General features: G+C 41.3%; 1 protein-coding gene across 3 annotated transcripts in view; it reads right to left on the bottom strand.

Moving 5' to 3' along the window:
• The window catches only part of PINX1 (PIN2 (TERF1) interacting telomerase inhibitor 1), a 1,591,633-nt gene that overhangs the window by 1,249,388 nt on the left and 316,234 nt on the right, over nucleotides 1–26,011 (bottom strand). For all 3 annotated transcript variants that reach the window (XM_044062702.1, XM_044062701.1, XM_044062703.1), the window contains exon 5: nucleotides 7,636–7,728. In XM_044062702.1, coding sequence (XP_043918637.1) covers nucleotides 7,636–7,728 — 93 coding nt within the window. The remainder of the gene's footprint in view (nucleotides 1–7,635; nucleotides 7,729–26,011) is intronic.

Below are 26,011 nucleotides of genomic sequence, written 5' to 3'. Positions count from 1 at the left end.
ATGATTTATTGTAAACTTTCAAAATTAAATGAAATAAATGAAATAAAATTTAGAAAAAAGTGAGAACAGAATTGGCATTGTGTATATACATGACAGAAAGATAAAATGTGGGAAAATTACAACAAATATAATGGATAGCAATAACAATGGTATGAAGAAAGATAAAATGCTATGATCTGGGTGGCTGACAGAACCTACCTTTGAAAATACAGGACATGAACATTGAAGAAAGAAATGGATTGTGAATGATAGTAGGTGGATTTTTGACAGGTTGCTGGTTAAAGGGGACCTAAAATACAAATCAATTTAGGAAAGGCAGCCTGTACAAAAGTGCATGGTGGAATCATTAGAACACATTTTAGAATGTAATAGGAGTCTGAACAGATAGAACAGAAATACATTCTCAGGAATAAATCACTGTCAACTGCCAGACAAAAAATGGCAATAATAAGAAACTAAAAACAGAAATTAATATTCTAGATTTGTTTATATACATGGAAACAGCATAAGTAGAAATACTGAGAGAGATAAGGGTATTTGATTCACTTGTTCTTTGTATAAAAAAAGAAGTTACGTCTTACCATTATGTTCCATCTGTGTTGTAGATCTTTGTTCACTCATTACAAATAGGACCTAGGTTCCATCCTCGGAACAGATACGGCCATTTCCAAGCTCGCGTCAGCCAAAAACTCTCAGCTAAGAACTACCCTTAATGCCCCTCTCCTAGTTACTCCAGATGGAGTTTGCCTGCCTTAGCTAATAGATGTAGTAATAGAAAAAATAGTAGAAGGCTCTGTCTGAGCAAATACCCTAACCAGGAGTTCCTAAAGTCCACCAGGAGTCCAGGCAGGGAGAAGGAGGGTGGGAAGTAATGAATGAACAAAGATCTACAACACAGATGGAAAGTTATGGTAAGACATAACTTCTTTATCTGATGTGGTAAATCTTTGCTTATTCATTACAAATAGGACCAAGACCCCAGCTACTTGAGTCCTGGGTGGCCCTAAGGATGGATATTCCTGAGCACCATAGAACCAAAAGATGCTCGTCCCCTGGAGGCCAAATCCAATTTGTAATGAGATATAAAAGTATGAGGTCTTGCCCCAAGTGGCTGCTGTGCAGATATCATCCATAGAGGCTCTGGAATGAAATGCTACCGAAGTAGCCATAGCTCTGGTAGAATGAGCCTTTATTCTGGAAGGCAAGGATAGCTTATTCTGTTGGCAGATAAAGGTAATGGCGTTTCTAAGCCAGGAGGATAAAGTCACTTTGGAAACAGGTTTACCCAATCTGGGTCCTGCAAAGGCCACAAACATTTGATCTGTTTTCCTGAAAGATTTAGTCCTGTCCAAATAATAACGAAGCTGCTGATGCACATCAAGGGTGTGCAAAAGGTACTCCCTTCTATTAGAATGCTGGGGGAAGAAAACCGGCAAGTCACTAGATTGGTTAATGGAAAAACCAGAAATGACCTTGGGCAAGAAAGAAGGGTCAGTATGAAGGGACACCCTATCCATGTGGAAGATCAAGTAAGGACTCTTAACACTCAAAGCCTGAAGCTCAGATACTCTTCTCGCTGAGGTAAGTGCTACTATAAGTAAGGTTTTCCATGACAAAAATTTCAAATCACATAAATCAAAGGGCTCGAAAGGAGAACCTGTGAGAGACTGAAGTACCAAAGTCAAGTCCCAGGGTTCTAAGGGAGGTTTGACCGGAGGTTTAACATGTAATACTCCTTTCAAAAAGGTCTTGTATAAGCAGTGTGACATAACTGAAGAATTATCAAGACCATTATGAAAATTGGTGATAGCTGACAAACGTACAGTGATCGTCGAAGCTGAGGCTCCTGCATGTAAAATAGTAGTCGGGTATTGTAGGATCTTTTGAAAAGGCATAGAGAAAGGGTCTAAGTTCTGATCTTTGGCCCAAATAGAGAACCTAGTCCATTTATTAGAATAAACTTTCCTAGTGGAATGTTTGTGTGAAGCCAGAAGAATTTCACAAACAGGAGATGGGATGTCAGGCAGCCTGGCAATCACTGGAAGTGGTGGAACCAAGCTGTGAGCTTTGAGACTGTGCAGGTTCGGATGAATCAGTCCCGGAGGATGAGATAACAGGTCTTGGGAATGATCCAGAAACCCACGGGCTGTGAATCAGATGAGGCCATAGAAACGGGAACCAGATGAAGGGCCACAGTAGGGGGAAATGAGGATCACTTTGCTTCTCAACCTCTGAGCTTTCTGGAGAAATTTTGGAATGAGGGGAATCGGGGGAAAGGCATATAGAAGACCCGATGATGGCCAATTGTGCATTAGAGCATCCCTCGGTGGTTTCCCCTGAGGGGGGATCAGGGCAAAGTAGTTTCTGCATTTGTAGTTTAGGGGGGAAGCAAACAGGTCACAGCAAGGCTTGCCCCAGTGTTGGAAGATCCGAGGAGGCATCAGAATGTTCCTGCTCAGATTGCCCGCAACAAGGTTGGAACTCCCGGGAATGTGCGTTGCTGTAATAAAGCAGTTGGAAGCTATCGCCCAGTGCCAAATACTCATGGCTTCCCGACACAGGGGATAAGACCTGGTTCTACCTTGCTTGTTGATATATACCAGACAACTGACATTTTGTCTGTGTGAATTGCAATTGTCCCAGAAGGTAGGGATGCGTGGAACGCTTGCAACGCTAAGAGAACTGCCCTCAGTTCCACGACAGTTATGTGCAAATTGGCCTCCATGGGGGACCAGGTGCCGGTGCCTTGGACAGTCTTTCCCTGAAAATGCCTCCTCCAGCCTAACAGGGAAACATCTGTGGTCACCGTGGCTGTGGGCTGGGGAAGACAGAACGGTCGACACAGATTCGTTTGTGGCTTCATCCACCATAGTATTTCTTCCTTGCAACGGTTTGTAAGACGTACCATGTGGTCGAGTAGGTGAGTTAGCAATGACCATTGTGCGGAAAGGAGCCACTGCAGAATTCTCATGTGCAGTCTCGCCAGTGGTACTAACGTAACCAGTGGTACTAACGTAATGGCAGCTGCCATGGAGCCTAAGAGCGGCAGTACAAGACATGCTAGTACATAGGTCTGAGGAAGGTGGACTTGGATTTGGTGTCTTATTTTTGAAAGCCTGTGAGGGGGGAGAAAAGCTTGACAGGATGTTGTGTCGAAGACCACTCCAATAAATTCCAGTGTCTTCATTGGGGACATTTGCCCTTGTTGACTGTAATCCCCAAGTGGAGATCGAGACCTTGAGTGTAAGAGAGGCTGTGGACTAGGAGAAACCTCCGGGAGCGGTGATCCATCTTTATGTGGTAGTACGCATCCTGACGGTCTATAGAGCACATCCAGTTGTTCCTCCCCAGGAAGGGAAGAATGGACTGTACTGTGATCATCCGGAATTTTTGAGGTTTGATAAATTTTTCAATAGGCTAAGATCCAGGATTGGCCTCCAATCCCCTGTCTTTTTTGGCACTAAAAAGGACCTCAAGTAAAACCAGGAACCTGTCTGGTGGGACTGGTTGGATGACTTTTTCTTAGCAGCTTTTCTATTTCTAAGGCTGCTAATTCCCTCTGATTGGGTGGTACATTGGGGATTCGTTTGACGGGTCTAGGAGTTAAATCGAATGCATTTGGTAGCCTCTGGATATTACTCTCTGCACCCAAACATCGGTAGTAATAAGATGCCAGGCTGGTAGATGCAGAGAAAAACAACCCCCCAACTGTTTCCAGAGGAAAGCACTCGGGCTGCTGCTCAGGAGCGCTGGTAGGGTCTGCCAGAGAAAGAATCTCTAGTGCCCTGGTTACGCGGATCCACTCTTTTCCGAAAGGGGCGTCTTCCATAGGAGTTGCCCCCTCTGCCCTGGGGGGATTGCTCACCACGAGTGTCATGAAAAGATCCTTGGGATTTCTTGAACCACATTTTTCCTCCCTTCTGGTTCCTGGAATAGGACCTCTGGGGGTTGGAACAGTGTATGCCCACAGCAGACAAGGTCTTTCCGTCTTTCCACTAAGTGTGTCTCGTACTTTGGGTCCAAAAATTGCAGATTCCTCGACAGGTGCATTGATGAAGGAAGATTTAAAAGGGTCTGTGAAGTCACAAAACCGCTTCCAAGCATTACGTCTCATGACAATGTCTGATGCAGCAGCTCAAGCTGCCCCCTCAGTGGTGTGAGATATCAAATGCATCGAGGAGTTCAAGATGGATTCAAGGGTAGCTAGCTGCAAGGCGACAGTATCACGCACCTCATCAGGCAGTACCCCCACCAAAGAGGAAGACAATTCAGAAATTAGGTCTCTTTAGAGGTGAATAAAGTGCGCCAGATAGTTCAACGACTGAATGGCGAAGGTCGCTAAAGCATAGGTCCACTTCCCTAGTCTGTCCATGGTCCGGGACTCCCTGTTTGGAGGATGGACAGTGGAACTATCTTCTGCCAATTCCATCTTGGTGGCTGCTGCCATGACCATAGAATCAACTGTCAACTGCTTGGACCAGTGGGGCTGGTCTTCAGGTGTAGATAAAATTTTATCTGGCCTCCGGGAGACAGGTTCTACTTTGTCTGGGGACTTTCAGGCATGCTGCACAATGAGTTTAACAAGGTCATCTGCTGGAGGGGTCACCCAGGACGTACATGGCCAGGCACGGAAGGCCTGCAAGAATACCAATTCCTCAGAAGAAGGGTTAGAGGACTTCGAGTCTCCCTGCTGCCTGAGGATTTCAAGAATGTCTCCGAATGAGACGTCTTCTGGGGGAGACCGTGGGGACCCTTCCCCCTCATCACAATCAGTGTCTTCGGTGATAGATTCCTCCAGGGGATCAAGGTGCTTCCTCTTGCACCGTTTCTTCTGGGGTGGCTCCCCAGTGGGATCTTCTGAGGAGAACTCCGGAGAAGGGGTTCCCTTCAAAGGGGGTTCTTGTGACTCCCGTGCCCGGGGTCCCGAAATACAGGGTTGGGAGAGGTGCATGCTGGGGGGGGGGTTGATACTGATGTCACTGGTGGAGACTGTGAGCCTTCAGAGTGAAGGACTGTCTCCATCACCTGGACAGCAGGCCCACCCAAGGAGAGATGGGAGCCCGGAACCACAAGGGACATCCCCAGAACCAGGGTCACACCCCACCCTGAGGAACCCACCTCCAGGTGAGGAGATCCGAGAGAACTGGAAGCCGTTGGAGCCATGGACATAGATGGCACCAGCGAGAAAATAGGCACCGGGCCAGGTACCAAGGTACGGACAGTCCAAGTACTGCTCTGAGAGAGCATCAGCTCCACCAGAGCCGATGCAGCAAGGGTGGTCGGTGTCGACAGGGGAAACACTGCTGTCGGAGCGGAGACAGTATGCACCAGAGTGGACATCGGTACTGAGATCTCCAGGATCTGGGTAGAGGCCAGAGGAGGATAAGTAGGGGAAGATGTAGTAAAAGATTCCAAGCCAAGAGGGACGGAAGGTCTAGCTGGAATGGGCAATCCCCTAGCTGCCAGAAGCTGGTCCACAACCCACACTAGATCTAATTCAGAAAAACTCCTAGTGGATCTAAAGGAGGCTTCTGAAGGTTAATCAGGTCTTTCTAGAAAGGGGCTAAACGTCTGCCCCAAAAAAGGGTCTTAAGTTGGAGAATATCTTGTCCTTGGCAGGTATTCGAGTTTTGGAGCCGATGGAGATGAAGAAACTGTCTGCATCGTGGCCAGGGATGGTGCCAAAGCAGGTACAGTCATTAGAGCCAATGTGGGATCTAAGGACGGCATCGAAGTCAGTGGTGCCGAGGTTGGAACTGAAATAGGGGTGAATATCATGGATGGCACCGATGGAGAGGACACAGAGCCTGGTGCAAAGAGGTCTGTGCAGAGGGCACCGGCAAAGCATGGAGCTGACTCAGTTCCATAACTGAAGGAGATGCAGGAACAGAGTGTCTCCATTTTTCCTTATGTTTTTTGGTCTTTGGAAGGTGTGAGACCTCCGACCCAGACAGAGCCTCTGAAAAAGGTGTCTTGTGTAAACCTTTTAAAATAAGTTTATTTTTATGTTCTGTTAGTGTGCGAGTACTAAAACTAGCACAAATGTCACAGTCAGCTTTAATATGATCCACGCCTAAACAGTAGACACAACGAGCATGTGTATCCAAGTTAGCCATCTTACGCCCACACTTGTCACACTGTTTAAACCCCAACTTAGCTTTGTCTGACATAATAAGGCAGCAAGGTTATCCTATAGAAAAAACAAATTAAGGGAGAGAATACCAATGATGGTATTTAAAAAATGCCACAAGTGGTAAGGAAGGGCCTGTCAAAGGCAGGAGAGAGGGACAGCAGCAAAAGGTAAAAATTAAATTACCAAGGTAAAGGGTAGGAAATAGGATTAGGTTATAGGTGACAGTGAGAAAAGGCTAACGACTAAAAAATAAACAATTTTGAAGAAAAACTGTCTTAAAAATAAGAATTTTCTACTTAGCTTTGAGAGAGATGGCTAGCACGTCTGACTAGGAATGCAGCAAACGAGATCTGGAGTAACTAGGAGAGGGGCATTATGAGTAGGTCTTAGCTGAGAGTTTTTAGCTGGCACGAGCTTGGAAATAGCCGTATCAGTTCCGAGGACAGAACCAAGGTACTATTTGTAATGAATAAACAAAGATTTACAACATCAGATGATACATTTTGACACTTTAATGAATACTGTTTGCAACACACACACACACACACACACACACATATGTGTGTGTGTGTGTGTGTGTGTGTGTGTGTAATATATATATATATATATATACATATATATATATATATATATATATATATATATATATATATATATATATATATATGGTTCCCCTTTAGAAGGTCGAATGGCTGAAATCTCGAAATGCATATGGCCGAAGCCATATGCTCAAATTTCAGGAAGCTCGACCTTCTAAAGGGAACAAATAAAAAAAACAACAAAACAATGTTTCTGCAGGGGGGCAAGCCCCTCTGCACTCCCCACTACTTATTTATTCTAACTCTGAGATCGCACTATAGTGCAGAAAGGGAAATCTCCCAGTTTGCACTGTATGCTGATCCCCATTCAGAATTCCAAGCATATGGTCTCGACCATATGCATTTCGAGATTTCAGCTGTTCGACCTTCTAAAGGGGAACCATATATATATATATATATATATATATATATATATATATATATATATATATACACACACACGCACACATATATATATATATCTGGAGCATTTCTCCCCGGGCCTCCGCTGAAAACGGGTTCTGTGGAACCTAGTCAGACTTTCCCGGGCAACAAATGATAAATAAATAAATAAATATAAAATACATATATATGTGTGTGTGTGTAACAGACATTTTTTTAGTGTGTGATCACTTCAACTTGTTCACACCGCTTAACAAACAAAACAGGATTGCAGTAGGTTGTAAGAGGGAAAAGCCTGCTGGCACTTTTTTTCTGAAGGTACAGAAAAACAATAAATTAGTTTAACAGCAGGTCAGCAAACAGAAATTCCATAATTAGACAACTTTTTGAGGTATAGTAAGTGCCAAAAGTATATTATACTGGATTTATATGCAAATACAAGCCCACACATTTTACCCAGAACTGCACCTTCCAACCTACCTCATGCTAAATGGGGCACCACACCATAATCACTTCACTCACCTTTTGTAAACTTCATGTAATGAACACGCTTCTTACAAGACTTAGATTTCTTTTCAAGACTGAATGTTTCTTGTGAGTCAGTGACTGCAGATTCTGAAATCATAAAATATAAACAGTAAACTCAAAACCAGGGACCTTCAAAAAAATTTTTTACAAAGAAAGAGAAACCACAAATAAAACTGTAGTCGGTGCCCTTGCTGCACTAACTATATATATTCTTATTTAGGTGTGAGTTGCTATTGTATAAACTGCTGTTCTTCAAAGTAAAATTTTAACAAATTTTTTTTTCGAAATGCAAAGTACCTTTCAGCAAAGCTGCTACTATCCATCCTGAAAGTAAAATGTGGGAGGGTACTCACCATAACTGTAGATGTTCAAACCGAAGTATTATTCATTATACGAACAGAATATGTCAGAGGAGAATGCCAGTCTTCTGGCTATATCTAAAGAGCAGGTGGACATCCCCTTTTAATGCAAAATGACATCACAAGGAAAGCAAGGCCTACACCATCTTAAGTTTTTTTTTTTTTTTTTTTTTTTTTACAGCTGAGAGTTATCAAGTTTGCTTGTAATTATGCTGTCTATTCAAAGAGAAAATTAATATGCATGCCCCACACCCCTGTACATTTGGACAGCACATAGTTAAAAAAAATATCAGCTTTACTCATACATTCACATGCCTACATTACTGACCCCAGCTGTCCCCAAGCCCACGACCATCATAGACACGCTGACAAAATTAACAAATTAAAACATGCATATGCACTTAAGAATCGAGTAAGCAATGTGGTGGGGTGACATGAATGAAGCTAGCAGGTCAGCACCAGATGAAGGAAGCAGGGAGCCCCTACTGTAACACTGATCCAACAACTTTGATATATACAGTTCTGGGGAATATCATCACACAACTGTACTACGTACAGCATGAAAAACAACCCTACTTCTAGACCAGACGTCCAAACTTGTTATACCTGGAGAAAGTGTAGAAAGAAGTTCAAGTAACAGCCTCAACTAGTTTAGCTGCATTCTTTTTTTAATAGTTTATTCAATAAAATGGCAAACAATTATCACAGAACACATCATCAACCCCCTTTTCCCCCCCAGTTTTTACATGGAGTCAGGGAGTCATGTCAAGTGTCACTATCTCTCAGTTCAATACTACTGTCCTACCTTCTTCAATAGCCACACCTGATTGTCTTAGGTTTTTTTCTTCTTTGCTCTAAATCATCTTCACCAGATGGGCTTCTGCTTTCCTACATGGGCCTGAACTACTGTAATCTGTTGTCTTTGATGTTCTCTTCAATTGGAGCTACTTAGGATTCTACTTTAAATTTCCTCATTTCTTTATCTGTTCAGTAATGTGCATCACCTCTAGCTTCTACCACTCTGCCTTCACCTCCCAGGTTTGTGCATGATACAGTAGTACTGGAGGCACCACTGTTTTGTACACTTTACTTTTCAGCTTCTTTGACATTCTTCTGTCATGCACTACCCCTAACACAGTGCCATTTAGCTGCAGCCCCTCTGACTCTAGTTTTGAAATCATCATTCAGACTTTCCTTCTACTCAACCACTCTTTCCAGATACTTGAAGTTAACCTGTTATACCAGATTCCCTTCTATCTTAATTTGTAGCCCCCATTTGTTGCTATTACAGCAGTCTGATCTGTACTCAAATTCATCATGTGACCCTTCAATTTTGCATTCCATTCCCCTAGCCTTTGCTGAAGTTCTTGTTCAGAATCTGTCTGTGATGACACATCGTCTGCATATACCAGCTTTGTTGATCTGCCCCCTCTCACCTGTTTGCTAATATAATCCCAACAACAGTATGAATTGCAGTGGGCTCACACCCACTCCCATTTTGAACTCCTCTGTGAAACCAAACACTGTTTGTACTTGTGTCATTGGGTCCTTGTACATAGCCTGCACTAATTCTAACAGTGTTTCTGGAACACTGAACCAGGACTGCCCCAATAAGCTTTCTAGGGATCCCGTCATATGCTTTCTCCAAACTCAGGAATGCCTAGTTGGACTCTAAACTCATCTCTCTAGCATCTTCTCAATTATCAGTCTCACAGCAAACATATGAACTGTTCATCTCCCATCTTCCTTCGTACTACCATGCACACTCTATAAATCACCTTCTCAAGAACTTTCATGCAGTGTGACAGGAGTTTGATACCTCTGCATTGTCCACAGCTGTGAATGTCCCCTTTGTTCTTGTACATTGGCAAAAGAAAGCTTATGCTCTGGTCATCTGGGATATTCCTTTCTTTCCATACTGCCATGAGTAATCTCGAGTCATTTTGCCCTTAATTCAACCAACATTTTGATCATTTCTGCTGCAACTTCATCTGAGGTTGCTACTTTCTCTGACTTCATTTTCCTTGGAGCTGTCCGTGCTTCTTCTAGAGTGGGCTTCTTTTTTGTTCTTTCACTGCAGACTGTGTCTGGGGCAGTACAGCTTCTGCACAGTTTTCTTCATTCAGAAGCTGCTGGAAGTACTTCTCCCATCTGCCTTTGATGTCCTTTTGATTGGTGAGCAGGTTGATGCTGGCATCCCTTATGAAGGGCATCCGAAGACTATCTTCTTTATCTTTCTGTATTTGCCTTGCAAACCTGATAGTTTATTTATGCCATTTGCTGAATCCCATTCCAGAAGCTGATAGTGCCCCTGATGCTTTTTTTCTTCACTATTAAAACTGCTCTTTTTTGTTACCCAACTAGTACTCCTGGTCTGTCTTTTCTACCTCTGACTTTTTCTTGAACTCCTCCTTTCTTTTGATGACTTCTGCATGTCTGAATTCCACCACCAGCTTTCCTTATGCATCATATTTCCATACATGACTTCACCACATATCTCTTCTAAAGTCCTGACACATGGTGTTTTGAAGTGCTGCCATTCTTCTTCAACTTAAACTATTTCCATTTCTTCCTGAGGTGCGGTAGCCCTGAGTAATCCCTTGAACTGTTGCGCTTTCGCTCCAGTCAACTTCTAGGTCTCCAGCCTGGTCATTTATGCCTTGCTCTTTGTTAAATTCCTAGACAGTTGTTTGGCTAAAGCATTTGTGAATTTATTTCACTAACACTCATGAAAAAAATCAAGGACAATCACTCTTCACAAGTAAACACTATTTATACTGTGCCACAAAGTTCAATCCTTCACCATTCACCACCTTTATAAATAATCTTTCTCGTAACATTAAAGGCATAACACCTACACCAGATACCGGTGACATCTGCTTCACATTGAACTCTACAACTGAACCAGCACTAAGTACTTATATAATCAATGTATATGCTAAGGTTCAACCTCAGCAGGTTGTAGATTGATTTAAAAAACACATGATGTTATATAGCCCTGGGCATTACAAAAACATAAACCTTTAATGAGCCAACATAAACCTTTAATGAGCCATCTCACAATGGAAAAAGATTGCCTTCAAACATCTAAATATTCAGTTTGAGTCCAAAGGGCAGCAGAGTGGTGCAATACTTGGCATTGCTGCCTCATACCACCTGGTTCTCAAGTTAGGTTCTCAACTGGGGTACCTTTTGTACATTGTCAGTACATCTTCCCTGTGTTCAAATGAGTTTTCACCAGGTGCTTCAGCTTCCTCCCATGTTACAAAGACATGTTATAGAGGAATAGGCAAGCCTCAACACTGTCAGGAGATGTGCATGTGTATATGTGGGCTTGAATTCATGATGGGCTAGTGCCCTGTTAAGGCGAAGCTTCTATGCCCTGTGCCAACTGAGTGCCAGAACGGGCTCTAGCTCCCCTGCAGTCCTGCACCAGATTAAGCAGGTAACCGAATAATTAATGTCCTTTAAAGGATAAGTGGATCATACTGTACAGAAAATTCTGCAACACCTTCAGTCCTGTGCTTCCAATTTCATTCAGCCAAGTTAGTAAAATGTGTCGTCATATTTCAGTTAAATTACAGACTACAACTTCATCAATGCAATTTTCTTTTCCGTCAATACTAATTAAATGTGGTGGCTGTGCTGTGGTAGCGTTGTCGCCTCACAGTAAGACGCTGTCCAGTTCGATTCTCAGCTAGAGCGTCTTCTGCGTGGAGATATGCGTGAATGGGCGTACCTTCGTTGAAGGTTGTGCGTCAGGGCTGGTAACTCGGCACGTAAAAATCAACTACCAATCATTAATGGACCAGAGTTCCACTGTGGCGACCCCTAACCGGGAAAAGCCGAAAGACACAAACAAACTAATTAAATACAAATACTAAAAAATTCACAAATCTCTTGGATCTGGCTGTATTCAACCATAATCACCACTGCATCCAACCAAAAATGCTGATCTCATTCCCCAAATGGCAGAAACTAAGGCAGAATGTCCACTCGAATCCACTAACTCATGCAGGCTCTAGTCCACAAACTAGATCAGTGATGACTAACCCATTTCTTTACGCTGCTAGTAGTGAAGACACTACTGACATGCAATTAGTCTCCAAAAACTATGGCCACCCTAAGAGAAAGAAGATTGTGTTTTACTGTCCTGTGACTAAGAAACCACTTTCCCAGCCAACTACATAGTGAACCAGAGCCCAGACAGGAATACATCACAGTTACTTCCTTCATGTGGAAATTTGCTGACATTTCATTATACCTTAAAACTACCAGGCAACCAAGTAAACATACCTGTATGGTCCCTGTAGTGATGTACATCCATGAGGAATCCAGCTGTTAGTTCTGAGCAGATCTTGAACTTAACAATGTAGCGTATAACTGCTTGTACTACTTGTTGATACAGTTCCTGATCACCCAACTCAAGGCTCATGTCTGCTGTAAACATGCAGATCCACCAGTACTGTCTTAAAACTTTGACCATAATCGAATCACTTAGGACACTTACTCAGCAGAAATAAACTGGTATATTACTCCTGCTAAAATTATGCAACCTTCTCTGTAGTCTTAACTAGTGAGTTGGATTACCTAAAACTGTACATTTTTTAACTGCTGATAAACCACTATTACGTCGAGGTCTAACTTTACTGTAAAGTCAGTATCTGTTTTTAGGAGATCATTCGAGTTATACAAGGGGCTTGGCTTAGTGCTAATATTCTGTTCTTAATAAAATTAAACAATGTGTTATAAACCTCTGAATCATATATCTAGCAGCTATCCTAATATGCTTAACCACTGCTAGTAATGTGTCTACCAAGTCAGATATGCTTTCAGTTACTGTTGGTCTCTATAACACTACTATGATATCTTGCTAGTTTGTTCTTTAGCACTTATGAATACAGTACACTTAACTTTTGCTTTGGACCATATCACATATGAAAACAGATCTCCCGAGATTACATGTAACCATCTTGTTGATAAAGTAAAAAAAATGCATCAAAATGGTATTAAATCTGAAAAGGTGACTGAATGTTTACGGACATGCAACATCTTGTCAAGACACTGGTAGATGCACTAAAAGCCCTCCTCAGAAAATACTGGGTTCAAAAACAGTGGAAGGATTAAAGAATAGGAGGCATAAAAAGTCACTTCTAATATGAAAAAATGAAAAAACATGTAAGCAATGGGTTTAATTAGACAACCAGTTTATTTGGTATAGATGTAAATTAGATTAAAAGGGACAAAATGTCACCCATCACTTGCCAATCAAGTCTACAGTTTTACATCTGTCACAGTCCCTTACATACCTCTCAACTGTACAGACTTTTTTGAAAGTCCAGATTTTTGCCTTGTATTTTTGACTTTTCCTCATAATATTTGTGTTTATCTGGCAAATCAATGAAGATTGAAGTCACTAAATAATATTATACCATGACTCCCCCAAAACGTGCACGCTGATTGGCCAGCGTGCCCATTGTAAATAGAGTTATACTAATGGAAAAAGGTCCGGTCGCCCGGACTTTTTTCCATTAGTATAACTTCTTAAAACACTGTCTCGCTATGTTAACTGGGTTTAACATAGCGAGACAGCTTTAAAATAAGCAACGGAGATCTCCGTTGCTTATTTTAAAGCTGTCTCGCTATGTTAAACCCATTTAACATAGCGAGAATGTTTAAAAGCAACGGAGAAAGCAAGATCTCCGTTGCTTTTTTAGTGTTTCGCTATGTTAAATGAGTTTAACATAGCGAGACAGTTTTAAAATAAACAGCGGACATCTCCGTTGCTTATTTTAACTGTCTCGCTATGTTAAACTCATTTAACATAGCGAAACACTAAATAAAGCAACGGAGATCTTGCTTTCTCCGTTCTGCCACAGCTCTGATGTACTGCGCAGGCGCCAGTACATCAGAACTGCCGCGGATGCCAGACAGCTGCGGAAGGGCAGCAAACAGGCATTATACTATGCCATTATTTAAGAAAAGTAATAGTTTCTTTTCTTAAATAATGTCATGGTATAATAGCAATAACCCACTTCTGGGTGTGGGTAATGCTAAATTTACCCACGGTTGGCTTTGTTTGGTCCTCGGGCCACCGGGACCAAACCACGCCAACCGTGGGTAAATTTAGCATTACCCACACCCAGGCGTGGGTTATTGCTATAATAAGTAATGACAGCCATCTGAGTTTCAGACTTCATATCCTTCAGAAAATACATAATACATACCTGTTATTCTAGCAACTACCCAAGTTTATTGGAGCAATATTTAAAATCTGTCCCTATTTTGGGCCTTTGTCCCCCCATTATTTTAGGCTTTGTCCAGATTTCTTGCTCCAAAAGGTTGACAGGTATGGTCCCCTTAACAACAAAAAGTTCACAATCATGCAGACAAACCTTCCCACAAAGAATCAATGCTTTACACTAGATATCATTCTTGTCAATGTAACCAAAACTAATGCACATCAAATTAGTTTTATAATTTCAGTACACACCATCTGTTACCACACTGTAAACAAACTATAGCCCTGGTGCCCTCTAGTGATCAGAATGCATTACTTCATGCTGTAAAGCACTAGCACAAGAGAGTAAGATGACACTTAACTCTTATTTCAGAGCACCATTTACAGAGTGAAGTGGAAAAAATAGAAAAGTAAGTAAAACCAGTGGCAAGTAATATAAAGTAAATGAAGAAAGCCTCAAGCATGAATTTAATTACATAAAACAAAAAGTAGCAATGTCCAACTAAAACCTACAAAGCAGTTTTGAGTCCAGTATTTTATTATACTAACAGTGGATTTTACTATCATCAATTATTTATACACTCTTTTTTTGTATTGCTGATACGTGCACCACACACTAAGTGTGTGAAGTGTGTGTTTCATGCTATATTAAGCAGTTACTTCTGAAGGTAAACTAAATAATACATTTGCCAGTAACTATTCACATATAGCTAGTCAGTTGTATTATGGATCATGTTTACGGAGATGACTTTGGGATTTGTGCAAAGATGATGATGAAATTAGGTTTACTATCAAAGGCCTGAAATGTAGTTAATCGAACGTCAGTTGAAGGAAAGTTCAGTTTCAAAGTAGCACAAATGCTGAACTGGAATACTACGAACACATAATAACGAAAGTGAAGTTCTTCATTGTGATTGTAGATTGGGGTACAGTGAGGATCAGGGTATGTACCCTTTTCCTCACTGTAGTGCAATCTCAGAGTTGGCATATATAATTTGTAAGGGGTTTAGGGGCCTTGCCCCCCTGCAAAACAGTAAAAACTTGTGCTATAGAAGTAAAATTCTCATGGCATATTTAACTGAACAGCCTGGGTGTGTGATGTCACCTTCTACTACGTCAAATAATGTCAAATGCGGACGCCGGAGAAAGGAAATTCAACATGTAGATGTAAAAACATTTTTGTTTTCAACCTTTTATTTCATTGTATTAAACAAATGAAAAAGTGTCATTCTTGGTTTTGATAGTAAACCTAAAAATCTAACCTGTCACAACACATGCTGTCATGAGCAGTGTTGTAAACTTGAAGCATGAATGTATCTTTCAGTATTTTAAATCTAAAGACGAGAGAAGAAATTGTCTCAATGTGCATGTTCATAGTTAGGCCCAGAGTGAAAGCATTAGCTTCACTAAGTTCTAAGTGGACAGAATGAAGCGAAAAACAAACCACATACAAAAGCAATACAAGGAACAATCGAAGTCTGGTGTACGCATCACAACTTCTGATTTCTGTTATTTCCAAACAAAAGGAAACTAAGAGGAGAATGAAGCTCATAAAACACACACTTTTACAGAGTACACAGTTATTAAAGGGACACTTCATGACTGCAAAAAAAAAAAAGTCTGAAGGGATTTTTTTCTAAGTTTACATAAAGTACAGTTGTGTACACATACCATAAATGTAGATGTTTGAGTGTATTCACTGTTGCAGTCATTACATTTGGGTACTCTGCTGGCAGGTTGCCCTCAGTCGGCCTGAATTCCAAAGTCTTGGGTCCTGCGTCGGTTGCTGTCTCCTCTTCCATGACATCAGGTCGTCAGGGGTATAAAACATGCAGCTTATGCCATTTTCTTTAGTTTTTCTTGCCCCCGATGTCAGGTGCCCCCAAAAAGGTAGCAAAAATATATATATAAATATATACATGCATCAAAATAAACTTTACCTTTGTCTACATGCAAATACACCACATAGGTTGTAGAAGATGGAGAAGGAAAGATAAACACCAGAATGACGGGGATGGCGGAAGGGTAACCTGGACTGAAACAGTGAATACACTCTAGCATCTACATTTATGGTAAGTGTACACAACTGTACTATGTTCTTCGTGTTTCACTGTTCATTACATTTGGGTAGAATCCCAAAGCTATGGTTGGGAGGCTGGAGCTAAACAGCATTAGGTGCGGCTATAAGGCCCTGCAGCACTGCAGTGGCAAAGCCTGCCCTGGACTTAGAGTAGAGAGGCAAATGATAATGCTTTGTAAAGGTGTGAACAGAACTCCAAGTAGCAGCCTCTAGAATGCCTTTGCTTGGTACTCCTCTGAGAAAGGCTGCTGAAGTAGCTGTAGCTCTGGTGGAATGAGACCTAATGCCCTTGGGCACAGGTTTACCATGGTGTAAGTAGCAGAAACGAATGCAGTGGCTTATCTACTTTGAAATTGTCTGCTTTGAAACAGCCTTTCCTTCTGATCCTGCAGCATATGTCACTAGTAATTGCGCAGTTTTTTCTTAGAGCTTTAGTCCTGCTCAAGTAGAATCTTAGCTGTCTGTGTACGTTCAAGGAATGCAGAATTCTCTCCCCCTTGTTCTGCGGATTTGGATAAAAGGGTGGCAGATTAATTGTTTGCTTAAGGGCCACACTGGAAACCACCTTAGGCATAAATGTAGAATTTGTCCTCAGAGACACCCTGTCTGGGTAAAATATGATAAAAGGCTCTACAGCCATGAGGGCCTGTAGCTCTGAAACTCTTCTTGCTGAAGTAATTGTTAGTAGCAGAGCTGTTTTTCATGATAAGAACTTTATATCAGCGGTAGCAGCTGGTTCAAATGGAGGCAGGGTGAGCTTTTCCAACACATACTTAAGGTCCCATGCAGGTAATGGTGATCTTCTAGGAGGCCTTGAATTTTTGGCTCCTCTAAGATACTGCTTTAGTAAAGGTTGAGAAAAGATGGGTGGTTCTGTATTGTAATGAGCCGAAATGGCAGAGGCATGGATTTTAATTGATGAGAAAGATAGGCCTTTGTCAAGCATCTCAGTCAAGTATTGTAATATCTGAGGAATATTTGGTTCTGCTGTATCAGTTCCTTGTGCAGGATTCCAAGCACAGAATCTCTTCCATTTATCAGCATAAGATTTTCTAGTACTAGGCCTTCTGGCTTCCAAAATGACATCCATCACAGCTTTACTGAGAGGTGTTGTTTGTAGAACTACATGATTAGCCATGCTGCCAGGTTCAGTGTCTGGAGTTGATTGTGCAGGATCTGATTGTTTTGCTGGGACAGTAGTTGAAGGTCTTTGAGGTAAGGTCCAAGCTGGGTATTGAGATAAGTTCCTTAGGATTGGGTACCAGTATTGGCGGGGCCAGTCCGGGGCAATTAGTATCATCTTTGGTTTCTCTTGTCTGACTTTTAGGAGGACCTTGGGAAGAGGAGGCAGAGGAGGAAAGGCGTAAACCGATAGGTTTTTCCAACTGAAGGATAGGGCGTCCACTTTCCATGCTTGTCTGTGATAAGTCCTTGTGCAGAATCTTTTCAATTGATAATTTTGAGGAGAGGCAAATAGATCTATGTCTGGGATCCCCCATTTCTTTGTTATCATGCTGAAGACTTGTGGATTTAGTTTCCACTCATGAGGATCCATAAAGTTTCTGCTTAAGTCGTCTGCCAGAGTATTTTTGCTTTCCTGGCAGGAATTGAGCTTGAAGATGTATTTGGTAAGTCAAAGCTGTGTCCCACAGTGCCATGGCTAGTCTGCAAAGGGGGTATGAGTGTGTTCCCCCTTGCCTGTTTATATACCACATGACCATGGTGTTGTCCATCTTTATCAGTAGTTGTCCTGGCTGAAGTAAGTCCTTGAAGGCTGTTAGGGCATTTTGAACAGCTAGCATCTCTTTCTGGTTGATATGCAGATGCATTTATTTTGGGGTCCACATGCCCTGAATGCATCTTCCTGCCATGTGGGCCCCCCAGGCATAATCTGATGCGTCTGTTGTTAAGGTTTGGCTGGCAGGGGGCAGAGTGAAGGCACATCTCATGTTCTGGTGACATGCCTTTGCCCACCATAGAAACTCCTGTTGTAGGCAGGGAATGAGAGGAATCATTGTTTCCAGACTGTGACAATGTTGACTCCATATAATTTTTAGGTACCATTGAAGTTTCCTCATAAGCAGTCTTGCATATGGAATCAGTAGGATGCAGGATGCCATGAAGCCCAAAGCCTGCAGAATTTGTCTTGCAGATAACTGGGCTTTTGTTGCCATCAGTTTAAAGTAAGTAGTCAGTTGCCTTTGCTTGTCTGGCGTGAGGTAAGCCATCTGGGCAGTTGTATTCAAGCTTGCACCCAGGAATGTTATCTTCTGAGAGGGTACCAGTTGTGATTTCTTTTTGTTTATTGTGTACCCTAGGCATGTTAGAAGCCTTTTCACACACACCAGGTGTTGAAGAAGAATGTCCTTGTTCTCTGCTTGAATGAGACAGTTGTCCAAGTGAGGATATATTTGTATACTTCTTTGTCTGCAAAATGCCATTACTGGTGCCAGGCACTTTGTAAAGATCCTGGGCGCAGTAGATAAGCCAAAGGGCAGTGCAGAGAATTGGTAATGCAATAAGCCAGCCTTGAATCTGAGGCATCTTCTGCACGACTGTCTTATTGGTACATGCAGGTATGCCTCTTTTAGGTCTAATGTCATCAGCCAAGCATTCTTGCCCAGCATGAGCAAAAGCTGCTGCAAAGTCAGCATTTTGAATTTTGGAATGTCCAGGTATGTGTTCAAAATCGATAAATCCAGTACTGGCTGCCAGGCCTTGTCCTTTCTGGGTACTAAGAACAGTCTCGAGTAAAAACCTTGTCCTTTTTCCTGTTCTAGTACTGGCTGAATGGCCCCCATATCCATGAGGGACGTAACCTGTTTCTGTACCTCTGCCCATTGATTTTTTGGCAGATCTGGCCAACCGTCTGCCATTGGCAGAGTATGGAAATGGAATCTGTATCCCTGTGATACTATGTTTAGTACCCACTTGTCCTGGGTTATTAACTGCAAATGTTGAGCAAAAAGTGCTAATTTTCCCCCAAGGGTGCTGCCAAAAGATAAGTGCTTGGTGTTGGCAGAGGGAAGTCATTGGGACTGTTTTCTGTAGGTTTGCACATTATTTCCTCCAGATTTGGAGGTAGAAGCGCCCCATTGCTTTGACCTGAGTCATGCGCCTGATATCTGGAACCCTTAGGGCGCCTGGATTTGCCCCTTTGAGCTCTGTCTGACACAGAAAAGGACCAATTTTTTGTAAGACGGTGTCTACTGAATCTTGGTGGCTGCACTTGTAAGAAATATTTTACAGTTTGCATAGACTTAGCTTTGTCTTCCATTTTCTTTAAAACCTCTTCTGGCTTAATACCAAACAGAGTATCATGCTGTAAAGGTGCATCTAGCAATTTAGCTTTAACATGATCAGGCAAATTTTGTTCCTTTAGCCAGGCATGCCTCCTAATCACAGATCCAGTAACTGTGGCCTTGCAAGTGGCCTCTAAGGAGTCAAAACCACATTGCAAAGTATGCTTTCCAACCTGTTCAGCTGCATGCAATAATTCCTGCAATTCTTTATTTTCTGCACATTCAGAAATCAACATTTTCTGTTTCAGCAATCCCATAACATGTTATTGATACTTAAGCATATGAAATTGACAGTCTAAGGCCCTGATTGCCAAGGTTGCAGATGTATAAACCTTTTTACTCCATCTGTCAAGTGCCCTTGAATCTTTGTCAGAGGGGGTAGGATTTTTTGCTGTTGAGGCCTTAACTCCCTTTGGACCCTGCAAAATAGTTTCAGGATCAGCAGCAGGGTTTCTAAATAAAAATTTATGTGAGTCAGGGACCCTGTAATATCTGTCAGGCTTACTGGAAGCCGGAGGTAAGGAGTCAGGGATCAAGCTTGACTCCGAAAACACATCATCCACAATGTCTAAAACAGGGGGAATGGCTAAAGGCCTGTGCTGAGGCAGAAGAAGGAAATCCATGAGGGACTCTCTTTTTTGATTCTGAGAAATCTTGACTCTCCCAGTGAAAATGCTCCCTCACAGTATGCAAGTTTTCTCCAAATGAATAATCCTCAGGAGGTGATGCAGATGGTATAGACTCCTCTGCATCAGAATCCTCATAGGGAGGTATAGATAATTCCTGATCAAAAGAAATTTAAACCTGATCTGAAGATTCATAATCAGTGTCTTGCCTAGGCCTCTTATCTGGAGGGGGATGGGAACCCCTGATCAAGGTAATAAGGTCTTCAGCCATTCTGATCATTTCTTTTTTAGGTATAGAGGCCTGTGCACGTGGCTCATGTGTCAGTTTTTTAGTTTTAGAAGTTGCTTTTGTCTTTGGTTTTGCAGCTGTCGTCGGTTTGATATACAAATGTTGAGGCCTGAAAACCCCCTCAGAAGCCAGTGCCTGCTCAGCGGCTCCGGACCCATCAGAGGGAGATACATCTGTGGGTCCAATACTTTGAGTATCTCGCAGCATGCCGGACTCCACATGGGTGTCGTTAGAGGCCTGCGACTCTAAAGTAGCAGGTATCAGGGGCTGCGAAAGCTCCTCACTGAGTACCGGCGACTGGCTTAGGAGAAGCTTTGTCGTCGGTTTTAGACCTCAACTGTCTCTCTCTGTCCTTTTCCTTGCGTTTTTTATGTATTCCAGTAGTCGGATTGCTATCCGACGACATTTCTGGGTAGTTAAATCTGTTTCCAAAATACTTTGAGGCAAAAATATGCCAACGCTTAATAGTGCGTTGGTTAAATCTAGCACAAAACCGACAGCCAGGCACGTTGTGATCAGAGCCTAGGCAAGGAATACAGTATAAATGGAAATCCTTATGAGGTATTTGCTTCCCACAAGTAATGCAATTATTAACTTTTTCTGACATCGGTATGGAGCAAGAAAAAAGTTTCCCCAACCGGGTACTTAGCTTTAGTGAAGACTTCGGTTCTGAAACTCAAACATTTCAGGAGTCAGCCGACTGGCACTTGCGAAATGCATCTGCTTCGGGCACCGCACGGCAAGAAAGACTAAAGAAAATGGAGTCGGCTGCATGTTTTATACCCCTGACGTCATGGAAGGGGAGACAGCAACCAACGCAGGACCCAAGACTTTGGAATTCAGGCCAACTAAGGGCAACCTGCCAGCGGATTACCCAAATGTAATGACTGCAACAGTGAAACACGAAGAACATCAGCCAATTACTGTTTTCACATTTATTTACTTATTTTTATGAAAAACACAAAACATCATCTACTGTTCAAATTTAGTCACTGGGAGCTACCTAGATCTGTTAGAAAAATGATGGTGGCATTGATGACAAAATGAAGCCCAGTTTAAACAAACTTTGAAAGGCTGGAGAAAAAAAGTTCCAGTGCCACAAAAGCAAATTCAGTATACAGTTGTTCTAAATATTAAATTAATTTGGTTTGAATAGAGTCAATAGCACTGGATATGTATAGTCAAACAGTGGTGTGAATGAGAAGCTGTGTGATGGATCTGTTTTGTGGGGTAGGGGACTTTTTCCTGTGACTTGTGTACTTTCTGATGGTGTGCCTTTAAAGTTCCAACCTCTAACAAAAATGTTGCTGTTTGGCTTGCAGTAGAAATATGAAAGAATCATGCACAACTAGCATGATTTAAATGCTTTCTCAGCTCTAGTTTAATGCAAGTACCTAAACTTGAACCTGATCACTACTACTCCTTCCCCTATTCTAATATGTCCAATTTCACCCCTTTAGTTTACTGTGTAACCAGAGCCACATCCAGCACAAGGTAACATATGAAACTGCCTACGGCTCAGTGTTGGCTGGGGGGCGTAAATACTAGAGGAAAAAAACGGTTTCATTCTCCCATCCTACTACTTATCTCCTCTACGTATGATTACTGCTTGGCTGCTCTAGCTTCAGGAAGTCTCTCTTTCATTGGCTCAAATCTTGAGCCAATGACAGTGAGGCTTCCTTGCAGTCAAAGCACTGTTTTACAAAGTGTGTTTTTTAGAACTGTCAACAGTGGGAAAAGTGTAGCATTTTTATTTGCATACTAGCATGGAGCAGCTAGAATTACAATGGAATTGAGGGTTCCTGGCAGTCAAAGTATGGTTTGAAATTGCCAGTGGTGGGGATAGTGAAGCATTTTTACAAGTGTGGGACAACCTGAAGTAGAACAGAATACTGATGCATATGTATAGCATTTTTACAATGGAACTGACAGCTTTGCTATTCTGTGTTGCGAGGTATGTATGTGCGTTTGTGTGTGCAATAGTTGGGGACCGGAGTTGGAAATAACCACTCAGTTTTCTCTCCTACACAGTACTATGGACCCTTTGTCTAATGTATTAGTTTGCTTGTTCTATCTAAATGAATCATTATTATTATTTATTTTTCTTTGTTCAGAATAAGTTTACTTTTTACTGTGGATTTAAGTATAGTATGTATGCATTCAGCATTGCTGACGTTCCTCCTTGGAGCCTCACTGTCCCATCTCTGTTAAATAGCAGAATTCTGGGTAATGGCTATGACTGGGATCTCCTTACTGTTTTCAGTTTCACACTGCATGCTCAGACTTGCCTGTTTTGTTAATATGCTGGAGGTTAGATATTACTAAGGCTTATCGGGTGGGGCATGTTAGAAGCTTCTCACTTCTTTACTTTGATTTGGGGTGGGTAAATCCTAATAAAGATGACCAGTCATCTTCCTGGGTAAAATTCTATAGGAACTGGACCCTTTACATATTCACGTGATACCTATGACACTGCTTTACCATCACCAGCAGATTAACTCAACCTGGTGTCCATTGCCCCCTACCCTGTACAATGCCGTTAATACTAAGTCCATGATCAACAAGCCTGACATTGTTTACCAAAAGGAACAACTGACTGGAAGTACAGATACACACACAATAGGTAAGAGGTAGCTGGAATTTACTGGAGAAAACTGGCAAAGGAACAAAGGTACTGGAAGCAAATAACTACAGAGGAAAGGTAATAGAGTGGGATGAGGGCAAGCAGAAGTTTGGATTGCAAGCTACAGACTGCCTTGCCTAATAGGAATTGATATTGGAATATAGGCAAAGAAAAAGGGTCAGGGGAAATCATAAGTGAAAGACATATTCTGCTAAAGTTTTTATTCAAGTCTAGGACAGAAGCTGCTGTTAAAAATATTTAATAAGTGGGGATTATTATTATGGAAGTTATCATGCAATATTTTAATCAGAGAAAGTCAGAAAATACTGGGAAGAGAGAATGGAAAAGTAATTTATAAAGGAACAATGGAAGGACATGAGTATGGCTCCCAAGTATGCAACAAACTTCAGAAGGTAAGGATATTCACCTGGAAGTGTTTGCATAGGTATTCTGATTCTCAAAGCAGATGTCAAAGAAATTTTCCTCAGGTAGATATCAAAAAGGGAAAGCGAGAGGTAACTAGGGACATTTTTTACCATCTTTATTGAATTATCACTTAGGACACAGACAAATATACATTTATACAAAAGAAAACAAACCATAATTAACATATTCTCAGTCACAACCACTATACATCACATATATTCTTTTGTATAACTATCATCAATCAACATTACATAAATTGCTCAATTTATGGCTTTCCTTAAACCCAACTCCTCTTCTAATTATTATTCTGCATGAACTGTCCCCACAATTTCCACTTGTTTCTATGTAATTTGCTCCTACCCTTTTCTAAAAATCCCATAAAGATCCCACTTCCAGTTCTTTTATTTCTGTTACTATATTCAATACTTCAAAAATATAGTAATTGTTTTTTGGTAGCCAACTGAATTAAATTAACCAGGCCTTGCTATGTGTAGGCAAATTCAGATCCTGTATCCCAGCTCAAAAAGTCATTTCCTTAGTTACACCCATTTGCTCACCCAATATTTCTGACAGAGTACTCTGTATGGAATTTTTTAAAGTCTGCCAACTCATTACACTCTCAAAACATACATCCCCAGTTACCTATTTCTTCCCTTTCACACCTCCAACATTTGGCACCTGCCTGAGGAAAACTGCTTTGGAGTCTAGTTGGGTTATAAAAATACCAATAGAAACACTTCCCAGCATAAATCCTAAATCTTCTAGACTTTGTTGCATATTTGGGAGCCACATATGTCCTCACACTGTTTCCTTATGAACTGCATATCCAATCTCTCTTCACAATCTTCTCTAATGTCCTCTGGTTGATTTCTATAGTTGTTGTGCAATATTTTATATGCCCTATAATTAGCCCTTTTTAAAAGCAGCTTCTGTTCAAGATTCAACTAAAAACTACCAGAACAGGTCTTTCACTTAGGATTGTCCTATCCCTTTCTCTGCCTATACCCTTTAAATCAATCCTTCATATGGAAGGCAGTCTCTAGTCCTACAGTCCAGATCTCCTCTTGGCCTCTTCCCATTCTATTACCTTTTCATCTCTAGTTATTTGATCCCAATACCTTGGATCACTTGCCAGTTTTCTGCAGTAAATTCCAGCCCCCTCTTGCCTATTCACTATACTCCTAACTGCAGTCATGTCTATCAGCAAAATCTCCTTCATACATTGCTGTATTTGCTTAGTTCTTAGAATACTTTCTGCTACTTTATGAATATAATATTCTGTATGACTTCTGTTATTCTCCTTAAGGGTCTGCATCCAAAATCCCAGTCTTTCCTTATGTCTTGATTTCCCCTCCCACTTCATCATTCCCTTTCACTCTGAATTACAGTTTCCTTCTTGTGTTATATATGAGCCTTAACTGCATAGCTCTGAAATATCCCTTCAAATCAGGTAATCCTAAATTACCTTGTTCTACTGGAAGGATCAACTTATCCCATTTGACCCTTGTTATCTTTCCCTCCCAGATAAATTTCTTCAACTCTATTATTTATTATCCACAAGTTGACTTCTGGATGATAAAAATATGCCTGACCTGTATATAAAACTAAAGGGACTAAAAACATTTTCACTGCTTGTATCTTGCTATCAATATCCATAAACAAGAGCTTCCAGTTTCTCAGTTTTTATCTTTCCAGCTTCTTACCACATATTCTTAGGTGTCGTAACACAATATTTTTATCATGTCCCCACAAATATGGTACACTGCTGAACCAGTTTATGAGTGGGTATATAGTTTACAGCTATAGCCTTTATTTTATCTTTATTAATTTTATATCACAAACAGACTTTTGTCTCAAAAAGCTACACAACACTGAGATGTCCTTATCTAGTTTTATCAGATACAAAATAATATTGCCTGCAAATAAAGCTACTTTTCTTGATTACCATACCAATATCACTGATTTTCTGAGTTCCTTATTTTCAATACTAATGCCTCTAAATAGAAAGCAAATAAGAAAAGAAAAGAGGACGCCCCTGCCTGGTTCCTTTCTTCAGGCAAATCTTGTCAGAGAGGAACCCCCCCCACTTTAAACTTTTGCCTCCGATCCCACATATATCTTCCTAATTAACCTTATTATTGTGTTAGGGAATGCAAATGCTTCCAATGCCCTACTCATAAAATCCCAGGCTACCCTGTTGAATGTTTTCGCTGCATCAAGACCCAACAACAATAGCAGTATATTATTACATTATGCTACCTCTGGATCATCATTGTTCTTTTGATCCTGACAATTTTTTGACTCCCCTCCACAAACCAGATTCATATCTATCAATTTTGGCAACACCTTTGCCATTCCTTTAGCTATTATATATATATATATATATATATATATATATATATATATATATATATATATATATAC

Source organism: Protopterus annectens, chromosome 2.part1, assembly GCF_019279795.1.
Source record: "Protopterus annectens isolate FY-2018-M chromosome 2.part1, PAN1.0, whole genome shotgun sequence".
Taxonomy (NCBI): Eukaryota; Metazoa; Chordata; order Ceratodontiformes; family Protopteridae; genus Protopterus; species Protopterus annectens.
This window is presented reverse-complemented; position numbering and strand designations above follow the sequence as displayed.